At 43.1% G+C, this 14042-nt stretch overlaps 2 protein-coding genes across 3 annotated transcripts; both read left to right on the plus strand.

Moving 5' to 3' along the window:
* On the plus strand, positions 1 to 5383 carry ints13 (integrator complex subunit 13). 2 transcript variants are annotated; one of them, XM_049761253.2, is made up of 17 exons: positions 1 to 431; positions 514 to 764; positions 838 to 912; positions 988 to 1190; positions 1284 to 1364; positions 1633 to 1723; positions 1797 to 1925; positions 2763 to 2847; positions 3079 to 3171; positions 3241 to 3330; positions 3420 to 3598; positions 3663 to 3827; positions 3928 to 4082; positions 4454 to 4684; positions 4756 to 4886; positions 4972 to 5104; positions 5178 to 5383. In XM_049761253.2, exons 2-17 carry the CDS (start codon positions 540 to 542, stop codon positions 5212 to 5214), a joined length of 2103 nt encoding a protein of 700 aa, XP_049617210.1. In that variant the 5' UTR covers positions 1 to 431; positions 514 to 539; the 3' UTR covers positions 5215 to 5383. The 2 variants fall into 2 exon arrangements, with proteins under 2 accessions (XP_049617210.1, XP_049617211.1); XM_049761254.1 differs by having other exon boundaries at positions 519 to 764.
* Positions 5384 to 5997: 614 nt separating this feature from the next.
* Positions 5998 to 13896, plus strand: ano6 (anoctamin 6). The gene is made up of 20 exons (XM_049761235.2): positions 5998 to 6310; positions 7417 to 7487; positions 8228 to 8356; positions 8747 to 8812; positions 9034 to 9324; positions 9388 to 9501; positions 9567 to 9682; positions 9962 to 10096; positions 10209 to 10314; positions 10393 to 10453; positions 10542 to 10687; positions 10768 to 10845; positions 11268 to 11496; positions 11665 to 11834; positions 11914 to 12011; positions 12096 to 12226; positions 12325 to 12530; positions 12608 to 12804; positions 12903 to 13008; positions 13069 to 13896. Exons 1-20 carry the CDS (start codon positions 6220 to 6222, stop codon positions 13282 to 13284), a joined length of 2757 nt encoding a protein of 918 aa, XP_049617192.1. The 5' UTR covers positions 5998 to 6219; the 3' UTR covers positions 13285 to 13896.
* The last annotated feature ends 146 nt before the right edge of the window (positions 13897 to 14042 follow it).

The following is a 14042-nucleotide window of genomic DNA, read 5'->3' on the forward strand; positions in this document are numbered from 1 at the left end:
CGGGGGGAGATAGTTAGTGACGGACTACCGCCGGCCTTATTTCCGCTAATAACAATCCTAGCTAATCTACTCACAGGCTTGTTTTGTGCTACGATACATTTCGGAAACCATCATGGATGAGTGTGATAAAATAAACACATTTAATTAATTATAAGTATTCATTAGTCGTTGGTAATAAAAGTGAAGCAGAAAAAATACTAAAAAGCTCCGACCGGCCACAACGTACTGATAACTCGGGCGATAGCCATTTTAGCATGTAGCCTGCCTATAATTTGTCGTCGGTTATTCCTAATTTATCTTTCTTATAATCTGGGATTTCCTTACTTTATTTTCAGATACATAAATGTAAAATCTTGATCTCAAAGGAAAGCGCAATCATGTTTCAAACGACCGTTTCCTGACCGGAAAGCTTTTGAGAAGATTTTCCACTTGTGAGTAATGAATATTGACAGGTCCTTTTAGATATCTTTCATTTGATTTTTGTTTGTATTTGTTTCTCCATTGTTGTTGCAGTTTAGCATTCACTTTAAGCTTGCAAGATGAAGATGTTCTCAGTGTCCCACAAGACTGTCTTTGTGGTGGATCACTGTCCCTACATGGCCGAGTCCAGTCGTCAGCAGGTGGAATGTGATGTCCTGACCAAGAGCCGAGGCCAGGGAGTCATCCCTTTGGCCCCCGTGTCCAAATCCCTGTGGACATGTGCTGTGGAGTGCTCGATGGAATACTGCCGCATCCTTTATGACATTTACCCGCTGGACAAATTGGTTAGTGAGTTGTTCTGGTTTGTTCGTGCAAGGGTAGGCCAGATGCTTTCAAGTAAAATCTATTTCTTTATAGATTAACTACATTGTGAGTGACTCGGAGTTCCACCTCTTAAATAGCTGGAAACGTGATTGCCAGAGCACTCATGAGGTTAGTATGTCCCTAGTTTTTCCCAAATGTATTCAGAAAAAGTATTCAAACTATTCCATTTTCCTCGCCTGACAGCTCATGTCGTCTCTGGCTGCGGTGGGGCCCCCTAACCCCCGCGAGGACCCCGAGTGCTGCAGCATCTTGCACGGGCTGGTGGCGGCGGTGGAGTCGCTGTGCAAGATCACCGAGCTGCAGCACGAGAAGCGTATCGCTCTGATGGACGTGGCTGAGCGGGTCGCCAACCGGGGTCGTATTATCTGTCTGACGAATGCTAAAAGGTAGACGACGCTGTGATGGAGACGTATTATCAATTAGCAATGAAAAGTAGTGCTTAGGTGTCATATTTCGTTAATTTCTTTTTTTTTTTTTAGTGACACTCATGTGCGCATGTTGGAAGACTGCATTCAGGAAACCATCATGGAGCAAAACAAGTTGGCAGCAGGGTCAGACAGGTCAGTTATTGTGGTGTGACAGTGGGTATAAAAAGTCTACACACCCCTGTCCCAATGTTATTTTTTGTCATATACAACGATGACACCAAGATAAATAATTTTAAAAAAAGAGTTCCAGCATTAATATGGTCTGCAACCTGCTCAATTGAGATCCTGTGGTTGCACAAGTGTGCACACCCTTTTACAAAAGGAATGTGGCATTTGAATAGGGGTGTGTAGACTTTGTATATATATTGCACATACCACAGCACCTTTTTGGTTGTTTCAGGTTGATGGGCATCCAACAGTGTGAGCTGGTCCTTATTCACATTTACCCCCAGGGCGACGACACGCTCGTGTCGGACCGGCCCAAAAAAGAGGTAGGTGCTTCAAAAGCGTCCTCATTCCTATTTCCATCCGAAACATTTATTCCTGAACGTCGCTTTCGCTCAGGTGTCGCCTCTGCTGACAAGTGAGGTGCACAGTGTGCGTGCAGGGAGGCACTTGGCCAGCAAGCTGAACATTCTGGTGCAGCAGCACTTTGACTTGGCCTCCACCACCATCACCAACATTCCCATGAAGGTGAGTGACCTTTGGCCCCGACACCCACTAGGACCCATACTCACATTAAAAAAAAAAAAAAATCACTTGATGTCTAGCTTTGTAAAAAAAAAAAAAATGTTCTCATAAGCTGCACGCATTGCTCCACTCACGTCTGCTTTGAGTTCTCACTTTTTTTTCCCCACTTGCCGGCTCTCCCTCCTTGTTTCTGACGTCTCACTCTCACGCTGTTTATTTATTTATTTTTTCGTACATCTCACCTGCACGTGGACGCGACTGAACCCTGCTGCTGGTTTCATGCTGTATTTTCTGTTTTGCTAGCCCACATTAAATGTTTGCGAACAGGTTAGTACTCGAGTCGCACGCACACACGCACGTGAGGAGGAAGGAGCAGAGTCCGAGTCATGTGTCGTGTCTTGTTTTTTTTTTTTTTTTCATGTGTGTCTCTTTGGTTGCCAACATTTATTTGTATGACGTGTGAGATGTTTAAAGGAAGCCAACGCTGGTCTCAAAACAATTTTTCAACTCGTAAATCACGGGTGGACTCGTTCAACTCAAACGAGTTCTATCAAGGAATTCAAATCCCCCCAAATTATTTTGACCAGCTTTGTCTTTACGCCCTTCAATCTGTTCACTGTCCGTCTGTTCCTCCTCCACTTTCCACTTACAGTCACCCGCTGTGTTATCCAGAACGACATCACACCTTTAGCTTTTAGCATATAGCTTCCTCCTTTTCCCCCTTAATAAAAGCCACCACTCATAACCGCAACATGAAATCAGCAGTGCGTGACAATTGGCGGGCTCTAATTCGACGTGGCGGTGACATGTTGCCTTTGTGTGTTTTCCGCGGACGGACAGGAAGAGCAACACGCCAACACGTCGGCCAATTACGACGTGGAGCTGCTGCATCACAAGGACGCCCACATGGAGTTCTTTAAAAGTGGTGGGTTAGGACTGCTCGATTATTTAAAAAAAAAAAAAAAAAAAATCTGTTATTTTGAACAGTCCATTTGATATTAATGCATATTGCTAATTTTTTTTATGATTATTGTAATCATGCAGTGTGATAATCATAATTAAATTTTGATTAATTGCATAGCCACTCTTGAGAGTAAATTTCTGTTCATGCTCCTTTTTTTTTTTTCTTTCATTATTTATTTTTTTCCTCACACAGGAGACTTGCACATGGCCGGCACCAGCACGCGGGAGAACGGACTCAAAGAAACGGTCACTTTGAAATGGTGCACGCCGCGAACCATCTCCGTAGGTGCGTTCAAGCCAAACGAGCGCTGGATTTATTTTGAATGACGTCCTGACGCATTTCCCCTTCGTTTAGAGCTGCATTACTGCACAGGAGCTTATCGCATCTCCCCCACTGACGTCAACAGTCGTCCTTCGTCGTGCTTGACCAACTTTCTCCTCAACGGTGAGGCGCTTTCGGAAACTCCTCAAATCTCCCTCAGCAGCGTCGCTAACATGACTTTTATTTTCATTTTGAATCGAATCGTCTCCCAGGTCGATCGGTGCTACTGGAGCAGCCCAGAAAATCCGGATCCAAGATTATCAGCCACATGCTGAGCAGCCACGGCGGCGAGATCTTCCTGCACGTGCTCAACAGCAATCGCTCCACGCTGGAGGACCCGCCTTCCATCAGCGAAGGCTGCGGCGGGCGTGTGACCGACTATCGTATCACCGTATGTTTAGTCCAAAAACACAATTTCTCGTGTTTTTTTTTCTGATTCCTTTGGTCTCTTTTAGGATTTCGGCGAGTTCATGAAGGAGAACCGCCTTACACCCGTCTGCGAGGCCTCTCATCATCCGGCGGCGAAGCTTCCGGCAGACCGCGCCAAAGCTCAGCTTGAACGCCACACACGTTACTGGCCCATGATCATTTCGCAGACCACCATTTTCAACATGCAGGCAGTGAGCACATCTTCCTTTGCCGTTCTTACCCGACTCAATTTGATATTCTTCAGCATGTCTTTCTTGACCCCTCCCCTCTCCCTTTTCCACATCTAATAAGGTGGTTCCTCTGGCTAATTTGATCGTGAAAGAGACTCTGACCGACGAGGACGTTTTAACCTGCCAAAAGACCGTCTACAACTTGGTGGACATGGAGAGGAAGAACGACCCGCTTCCCATCTCCACTGTGGGTTCCAGAGGCAAAGGCCCCAAGAGGTTGGCTTGTGAATAACTTCCTGTCACTCCTCATAACCAGTTAAAGAAAGAAATCGATGTACATGATACGACATGGTGATTACAATTACAGAAATTCAAATTACTTGCTGATGACAGTAAATAAATCCAATGAAATTATGAGGTGTCAAAATGAATCGAGAACAAATCAATTATAAAAATGGCCTCGTATTTTAATAATCAAATAATTGTATAGAGCCATTGTTTATTCTAAAATTGTAATTTCATCCATAATTTGTTAGCATGAAAATCTGGTTCAATAATTAAAAAAAATCATTATGGCCAATATGACACATTTTAATGTAACTGGAAGAATTTAAGTCAGTTCAAATGTTTTTTTTTGTTCCCCGTAGAGACGAGCAATACCGTATAATGTGGAACGAGCTGGAGACTTTGGTGAAAACCCACGCCGGGGCCACCGACAGGCACCAGAGGGTCCTGGACTGCATCGTCGCCTGCCGCAGCAAACCTCCCGAAGAAGAAGAGAGGAAGAAGCGGGGTAGGAAGAGGGAAGACAGGGAAGACCGGGCAGACAAAAACGGAGGCAAGGATGTGGAGGACAAAAGCTGGAAGGACTCGGAAAGGTGAGTTACTTTCATAAGTGTTAATCGAAAACTCAAGGTAATGCCGTCACTTGACCGTGCTTTGTTTTTAGAGCAAAAAATGCGCCGGATAAGGACAATCAAGAGTTGGAAGTTATCAAGGATTCACCGGACTCCCCAGAGCCCTTGGTCAAGAAACCCCGTCTGGCCACTGACGAGGTTGAGTCACCAGAGGGCGCCAAAGGTACTTGAATCCCGATTCAATTTTCTCACATTTATTAAACAAATTAATACAATTGTCAAAATGGCCCATTTTTGTGTTGCCACAGGACCTGTCTCGTTACTCTCTCTGTGGACCAATCGGATCACAGCCAAGTCCAGAAAGCGCCGGGAGTTTATGGGCAGAGCGCGCTCAGTCAACAGCAAGTTTGAGCTGTACCAGCACCTCAAAGATGAAAACGGGTGCAGTTGAAATCATCTAGCATATTCTCAGTTGTTAAATTAAAATAATAAATTACATTTTGTCTGTTTACAGGATGGATGTTCATGAAAATGGCAAGGCTTCTAGATGATGCTTTTCCACCAAGCAGCTGTTCTTCTGTGTATTTTAAACATGGGGGTCAGTCATTCCCGAAAAGCACGACTTGCCAGTGTAATGATGAAAGTCTAATTTTTTAACCTTTTTTGTAAATATGCCATTCTTGTATTGTACATTGCAATAAAAGCGAGCGCTGGATTGTATTACATTGACGCTCTCTTAATATGCACCACTAATTAACACAATTGCCCAGTTTAGAGAAAAACAGTACCACTATGTTAGCTGAGATTGATAACGCAACGACAAAAGATATTTCAGTACGTTCAAATTATGAAAGAAGTGACTGGGAAGTGACTCATTGCAGACGATAAAAGTTGAGAATTGCCAGAGTGAATAGAGCCAACCAAAAAGAGCTATCGTAAAAATCACATTTAATTATTTTCATAAAAAGGAATTGAGACAGTTAACATGAGTTCACAGAGGTGGCTGTCTCGATCTACCAACTTGCTGTGATTAAACTCCAAATGCATATTTATGTGGTCAAAAGTTAGGAAATTATGGTGTAGTTTAGAATATAGTTTTAAATGTTAAAGAACATTTTCAGCCCTTGAGGCTGTCATGGTTTTCCAAACTGCTTTTTGTGTGGGGAAATAGTTGAAATATTTTTTTAGATGTAACTAATAAAGTTAGAAATAATACATTCATAAATGTGTTTATGAATCACAATAACAAAAAAGTGCTCTCAAGGAGGCTGCCATCTTGGTTTCCTCACCGGCCGTGTCGTCATCATATTCAACCAAATTTGGACTTCCGCTTGAGAATTGGAACGTAAGCGCCTGCTGTCCTCCTCCTTCGACCCCACCCGTTTCGTTTCGTGCCCCTTCTTTAATCTCAACTTAGTCCAAACTTTACCGCTCGCTAAGTAAGTGTTCCAAACTTACCAAAAGAATGTACGCGGGACGCCGCCGTTAAGCTGCTGTGATATCCAAACAAGTAACGGAAGGGGGTCGGCGGGGAGCGAAAACTTTCGTGTCAAAAAATGGAGAACGACATCCTGGAGATGGAGTCCCTCTCTGATGCCGAGGAACTCGGGGGAGATGCCCGTTTGGAAATGATAGAAGAAGACGTCGGTAAGGCAAACCAACTTGAGCTGCTTTTATACTTTATCGCATATTTTCTCTCAAAACTTATTTAGAAAATCGGCCCTCCAGGCACACATGGGAAGGAAGTCAATTCCATGCTCCATGAGTCATAACTTGGCGAAAGTGTGTTGAAATCTGTGTGTTGCTATTTAAATTGGTTTCTGAGACTTGCTGGCAACACAAATTTATGTTTTGCTCCAGGGGGGGCGTGTCTCCATGCCCAAATATATATATATAAAAAAAAACTTTCATGTCCCAAGGGGTATCACATGGGCCCTCTGACATTTTTTTAGATGATGTGGTTCTGCCTAGCAACCGTTGCTTTGTTATTGCTTCCATTACTAAAATGGAACTATGCTGCAGAAGTGGGACAGAATGCAGTCCAACCTGTCTTTAAAGGGGGCAAACTTGCTGTTTATTTTGCTTGAATGTTATCCATATATTTTCTCTAGTGCAAACACTTACATTTACAACAATGGAAATATTTAGCAGAAAAACAGGCAAACTTATTCAAAAGAAGTTTTGAAGAACTGCCCTCAGAGTTCGTCTTCGACATTGGAATGCATACAAAAATCCAGATGATGTCATAAATTGCACTCCTCTACCCACATGCATGATTTGAATTTTTCCCCCACACAGATCTTGAGATAGATTTTTCTCAGAGTTGATATCATTGATCTCCCTGCTACCCCCTCAAACATCAGACATCAGTTAGTGCACTTTGCTTTAATGGCTCATCAATTATTAACACTCACACGCTTTGGTAGAATTATTAACCCTGAAAAAATGGCTGGCGTTTTTGCTTTAGTATGATCTTGAACTGAAATCACACATGAAAAAATAGAAATGTGTGTGAGCACAGACAGGAAGTCGTACTCATAATGGGGAGGGCATCAAACAGGTCTGAACAGGCAGCCTGCGCTAAAATAAATAACACTCAAAGAATGCATATGTTGCACAGTTGTTATGGGTGTGAGAGGAAGTGGTGAGGCAGTATGCCTCTCAAGATAATCATAATACTAAAATTGCAGATGTTTGATGGCAGGACTTCCCTATCTGATTTCAATCAATCCGCCATTTTTATCTTTTTCCAGTTTACCCCGAGGAGTTTCTGCCAACGTATCACGGAATCACGGAAGGCTCGACGGTTGTTAAAGTGCAACTGGTGAGTGTCATTATAGTTTACAGATTCATTAAACACATAAGAAAAGATTTTCCATTACTGATCCATTATGCTTACTTAAAGGGTAAATCAAGTAAAATAAAATCTTTATATAAAATATATTCTACGTGGCCCCCCATTTGTCTAAACACAGCTTTCTGATTGTATTTGTGAAATTTGAATTAAACTGCAAAATGGGCCCATTTCTATCCATCTCAGCGGGCGACCATTTTGCTGTTGACTAACAATTACATCACAGTTGCTTTGGGCTCACTCAGATAACGACCAATGACAGCTCATCTTACGAATGTCACACGACCAATCGCAGAAAACAGCTAAGCTGTGATTGGTCGTTACCCGAGTAAACGGACGGCAACTATACAAATATATATAATCCAGTTTGAGAATGAGTTTTCTAGAAAATCTTGTATAAATTTAATATATTGAATCATAACACTGAGGAAAAAATGCAATTTGGTAATATTATAGTTTTACATCACTGTAAGAACTGCAGTGTTGAAAGTAGCTACACATGCCAAATCTTTTTTTAACATATGAGTGGAGACTGTCAATGTTTGCCCGGCCCACATCGCCTTCATAAACCGCGACGAAAACCGTCATTGGCGCCGCACGGCACACGGGCCGGTCGTCCTCCCCTCTCAGACATGCTCGCCATCGAGGAGGAACCCGAGTACAAGTTCCAAGCCAACAATTTACCTGACCAGCTGTGCTTTCGTCCGCAGGCCGACTTCAACGAGAAGCCCGATTCGCTGTTCTTCAACGACGGCATCCGCCGCATCGACTTCATTTTGGTCTACGAGGATGAGGACAGGAAGGAGTTTGAGAAGAGACACACAGTCGCACGGCGAAAGGTACACAGCCATTTGTATTTTATACCAATTTGCTTTTTTATTATTTTGTTATATTATTATATTTTATATCATATTTATATAAATCTCTACCAGGAGGGAAATGAACAGGATCATCGCTTGTGTGCTCTTTAGCTGTATTTCACAATAGAGTGGCGTACGTGAGCTATTGTAAGAATGCGAGTGAGTTCTTAATCTGCCCAAGCTGTTTATTTACCTGCACAAGTATGCTAAATTTTCTATTCGGAATTTCTTCAGTCACTCTTTACTTTTGCCTCATCCACAAGAGCTTCTTCTTAAAGGGCTGGCTGCAGAGCAGCTTAGCCAAAATAAACATTGCTGGTATTTTGTGTTTATTGGTGAGTGACAATAAGGCGTTTTCCTCTTCTGCAGAGACGGCGGGAATACTTTGAGGCCAGCCTAATGAAAATGGGAATGGAGTTGGAGGCCACGCGATCTGTAAGTGGCTTCTTTTAGGTTTGCTGGTTTGGTTGTGGGATTTCCTGTTAACTGGTTTCGGGACAAGTCAGGCATAGGTGGATTTTGTGCTGAAGGCCCTGGCCACTTTTAGAACTTGAATTTTGGACAGATTAAAATAAAATTAAAAAAAAGCTAAAATCTGAATGTAAATTAAATTGAGTGTTCATAAAGAACTGATCAAGCAAATATCTCCGATGCAGGTGTCGGACGACAACCTTGTGTTCGTCAAAGTGCACATGCCGTGGGATACGTTGTGCACGTACGCCGAGGTGCTACACATCAAGATGCCCATCCAGCCCAACGACCTCTCGTCACAGCGCTCGCCGTGGTGGCAGTGGCTGTCGACGATCACCAAGCCCTTCTACCCGAACGAGAACCTCATCAGAAAGGAAGCCGAGTTCTTCACCGCCCCCTTCGAGAAAGACCGTCTGGAGTACTTCTACGTCAAGGACAAAGATGTTTTCTTCACCTCGTCCATGCGGAGCCGGATGGTGAGCTGGCGCCTCAAAATGGCGGTCGGTAGCATCGCGATAAACAACACTGCTCACTTGCAGTCTTATTACATCTTGAGTCGAGCCCCCTATGAGATACGAGGCAACGTGAAGAAGTTTGGCATCCGGAAATTATTAGACAGCGGTGTCTACAAAGCTGCTTATCCTCTCCATGATGTAAGTGGCGGCCGACCGATTGTTCCCCTGGCTGGAGGTTCACCCCGTGTTGTGTGCTGATCCAGTGTAGGTTTAATGTGAAGTCACAAGAAGAAGGCTGCCCCAACGAGAGGTTCCTCCTCTACAGTGAATGGGCTCACCCGAGAAGCTTCTACAAGATGCAGCCGCTCAACCTCATAAGGTAACTCGATTTTTTTTTTTAATAATTTCATTATTTATGTTATTAATTATTATTTTTTTATTTATGTTATTATTTATTTATTATTTTATTATTTATTTGTTTGTTTGAGATTTTGTTAATTTTTGTTCAGTATAAGCTTGGCTCCCACGTCACTCACCAGGCCAGGCTCCGCCTTTTAAAGCCACGCCCACTCAAATGCACATGTTATTGTTGTTGAGTCAATTAAAGTGAGACTCATGTGCAGTAAATGAGATTTTTACAGTCTTTTTTTTGTTACAGGAAGTACTACGGCGAGAAAATTGGAATTTATTTTGCCTGGTTGGGCTTCTACACCATCATGCTGGCTCTTGCTGCTGTTGTGGGTCTCAGTTGTTTCATATACGGATACAAAACGCAAGAAACCAGCACGTGGAGGTATTCATCCCACATATTTCGTTTTTGTCTCCCCTGTGGGTTCATTATTGTTCGTCCTCGACAAATCGCTGGATTTGACAGATGAGATTTCTGCTGTCTTGTATGTTTGCAGCAAAGAGGTGTGCGACCCGGCGATCGGAGGCAACATAGTCATGTGCCCGCAGTGCGACCAGGAATGCAAATACTGGCTCTTAAACAGCACCTGTGAAGCCTCAAAGGTCAGGACAGCAGAAATTAATTTATGTCCCGTATTAGAAGTATGGAAGTGGATTTAACGGAATGCTTTTGTTTTGTAGAAACTGTGCATATTTGACAATTTTGGCACGCTGGTGTTTGCGGTTTTCATGGCAATCTGGGGTAAGGCACTTTAGCTTAAATGTTTTTTTTCATGATTGAGATGTGCCCCTAATCAGCACATTTGTCTGTCTTCACCTCCTCACTGCAGTGACACTCTTCCTGGAATTTTGGAAGCGCTACCAGGCCGAGCTGGAATACCAGTGGGACACGGTGGAGTTCCTGGAACAAGAGCAGCCGCCCCGGGCTGAATACGAGGCCAAGTGTATATACGAGAGGAAAAACCCGATCACGGGGGTGAATTGCATTTTCGGTGTCATTTCAGTTTGCCGGCAATGTGTCAAAGATTATAGTAGCTTTTTGTGTGTGTGTTATAGGTGAAGGAAAAAGTGCCATACACAGCCTGTGGACGATGCATTCGAGTGTCAATAGGAATCGGGACAGTTTTATTTTGGGTAAGATAATTTTGTGGTATTTTACACCACTAACTTAATTTTATTTTCAATTATCTTTGCATTTTTTGACACACTTCTACTCATCCATTTTTTGACCTATTTTCCCCATTCCAAATATTTAAGCCTTCCATCGATTCCAGATTTTCAGTTTTCTACAAACTTCACATTTTCCACACCGAAAATTCCCATTTGTTCCCAATGAGACATTCAAGAGGTTTCACTTGGTTCCAACTCAAAATATTCACTGCACCACTTAAAAATTTGCCACATAGCAAAAAATTCACTTTTCACAATATTTTTTTTACCAAAAATTGCACAAATTCACCTATTCAACATTATTCTTTTTTTCCTGTAGTTCTTCCATTATTGTTCCTTCAAGTCCGAATCCCATCATGATGGAAATTTGCATATTTGCGTCACAGATCCTGCTCATCCTGGCCTCCATCGTGGCCATCACCGTGTACCGCTTGGCTGCCTTCTTCGCCTTCTCAGCAAGACTGCGAACGCAGGACCTGAAGGAGCTGGAGCCTCTCAAGGAGTACGTGACGCCGCAGATGGCCACGTCGGTCACGGCCTCACTCATCAGCTTCGTGGTCATCATGATTCTCAACATGCTATACGAGCGGGTCGCTATCTGGATCACTAACTTTGGTGGGTCGCTGAGATGACAACCAAAATCATTAAACATATATTCTTTATCCTCTGTGAAGAATGGCTAATGTTAGAGAAACCATCTCCATGTATATTCATGTATTTGTATTATACTGCCCCCCAGTGGCCAAGTTACATTAATTTGAAATGCATTCCCTCGCCAAACAGAGCTGCCAAGGACCAAGACGGACTACGAAAACAGCTTGACGCTCAAGATGTTCCTCTTCCAATTCGTCAACTACTACTCATCTTGTTTCTACATCGCCTTCGCTAAAGGGAAGGCCGTCGGCTATCCCGGACGACCCGTCTACCTCTTGGGAAAATACCGTAATGAGGAGGTAAGATTTGTCATTGTCTTGTGTCATCTCTGAGCCTGTTTGGATTTGTCTTGGTTTTTTTTTTTTTTTCTATCCTCAGTGTGATCCCGGTGGTTGTTTGATCGAACTGACCACTCAGCTGTCAATCATCATGGGCGGTAAAGCCATCTGGAACAACATCCAAGAGGTCTTATTACCGTAAGAAAGCAAAAATAACACGATAAACCGTGGTATTGGAGTAGCAGCTCAGCTGAACTCTGACCTCGCCCGTGCGTCTCGCAGGTGGGTGAAAAACGTGATCTTCCGCTACTGCACACATGCACCGTCACCAAAGGTGATCCCTCGCTGGGAGCAGGACTACCAGCTTCAGTCCATGCCCAAATTGGGGCTCTTCTACGAGTACCTGGAAATGGGTAAGGAGGAGAGATTTGTTGTCTGCACTTTCAATTTGAAATAATATTTTTCAATAATGGAATGGAACTGTATTTTAATGTATCTGAATATACTGTAGTCATTCAGTTTGGCTTCGTCACCCTCTTCGTGGCCTCCTTCCCACTGGCTCCGGTCTTGGCGCTGGTCAACAACCTGTTCGAAATCCGCGTGGACGCGTGGAAAATCACCACGCAGTTCCGCCGCATCGTTCCGGAGAAGGCCCAGGATATCGGCGCCTGGCAGCCTATCCTACAAGGCGTCGCCATCCTGGCCGTCGCCACCAACGTGAGTTTCCTACGGCCGGTTTGACGTCCTCAATCGTACGACGTCACCAATTATGGATTTCCCGTTGTTGTGCCCAGGCGATGATCATCGCTTTCACATCCGACATGATCCCGCGGCTGGTCTATTACTGGTCTTTTTCCGTGTACCCGTACGGGGAGCATGATTCTCAAACCATGCAGGGCTACATCGAAAGATCTCTGTCCATCTTCAACGTTAACGATTTCTCCAACTACAGCAGGCCGCTAAGCGCGCCGGACAATATCACCATCTGCAGGTAAAAAGTAGACATTGCAGTAAAAATAAAAATCATGCCTGAAAAATCTACATTGTGGCATCTCACCAATGTCACTCACCCAATTTTTTTTCTTCCAGGTATCGAGATTTCCGCTACCCACCCGGGCACCCTAAGGAATACGAGTACAACATCTACTATTGGCATGTGATCGCTGCCAAAATGGCGTTTATTATAGTTGTCGAGGTAAGGAAGACAAACGAAACAAAAATAGTTTTGAGTTACTAAACAAATGTCTGTTGACAGCACATCGTATACCTGACCAAGTTCATCTTGTCTTACGTCATCCCCGACGTGCCGTACGCCGTCAAAGAGCAAATGAAACGGGAGAAGTACCTGACCCAGGTGATCCTGCACGAGACCAACCTCAAGCTGGTCACCAAGCGCCTTAAACCCATCCACGACGTTTTGCACAAGAATTCCGACGGAAAACCGGAAATTGCGTTGGATTTGAATATTTGAAAAAAGGAACGGCTCGCGAATGACTGAAAATGAACAAAACTGACGAGTTTAAGCAAGTTGGACAATAAGGAGAAACATTGCCTATGTGTCTGAATGCAGAGAGAAAATTAGGTCGTTACTTTTAGACAGCTCGTGATAAGCTTTACTGTTCTTAAATTCTGACATATTTCAGTATTATTGAAAGCCATAGATTATGCTTTATTTTTACGTCACAATCATTTCTCAATGTATACTTACAGACGGAATCCATGAGAGAAAAAATAGATTTGTATTATTTTAGCAGCAAAACAGTATGCGTGAAATCTGTCAAAATGTTGAACGTTTACAGGAAGTCCATCAGTCACTTTGTCAAAGTCTGATTAAGTTCCTGTCAAAAATAAGGAAAATAGTAAAACACTCCATTTATTATGCTGCACTTTTTTAATGGAAATCTGAAGCGGGTCGGATAATGGATGGCTTCCGATTATGTGACCACTGCACTGCACATTTTTGACTGCATGTTTATATCTGCAATACCTCTGCTGTATTATTGCCACGCTCTATGATGGTACTATAACCACTACAAAGGGCAATTGTCTTTTATACAGAGCTATTAAATTGTTTAATTAAAAATGTGCGTGCCGTTTGTCGTTTTTGTCATGGAGGTGAGGTGATTACGTTTTTTATTTTCTTGACTATAATTGTTCTTTCAGCGTAATCAAATTCATTTGACGGATGAAATTGAGATTTTACATAACACAAGACATTAGTAAAAAATA

The sequence above is a fragment of the Syngnathus scovelli genome, chromosome 22, assembly GCF_024217435.2.
Source record: "Syngnathus scovelli strain Florida chromosome 22, RoL_Ssco_1.2, whole genome shotgun sequence".
NCBI classification, from domain to species: domain Eukaryota; kingdom Metazoa; phylum Chordata; class Actinopteri; order Syngnathiformes; family Syngnathidae; genus Syngnathus; species Syngnathus scovelli.

Bases quoted from the DNA above. Each gene is read 5' to 3' on its own strand.
- ints13 (XM_049761253.2), top strand. From the start codon at position 540: ATGAAGATGTTCTCAGTGTCCCACAAGACTGTCTTTGTGGTGGATCAC. The intron at 1,926-2,762 runs GTGAGTGACCTT...GCGGACGGACAG, and splicing joins TCACCAACATTCCCATGAAG to GAAGAGCAACACGCCAACAC. The intron at 5,105-5,177 runs GTGCAGTTGAAA...GTCTGTTTACAG, and splicing joins CACCTCAAAGATGAAAACGG to GATGGATGTTCATGAAAATG.
- ano6 (XM_049761235.2), top strand. From the start codon at position 6,220: ATGGAGAACGACATCCTGGAGATGGAGTCCCTCTCTGATGCCGAGGAA. The intron at 6,311-7,416 runs GTAAGGCAAACC...ATCTTTTTCCAG, and splicing joins AATGATAGAAGAAGACGTCG to TTTACCCCGAGGAGTTTCTG. The intron at 12,012-12,095 runs GTAAGAAAGCAA...TGCGTCTCGCAG, and splicing joins ATCCAAGAGGTCTTATTACC to GTGGGTGAAAAACGTGATCT.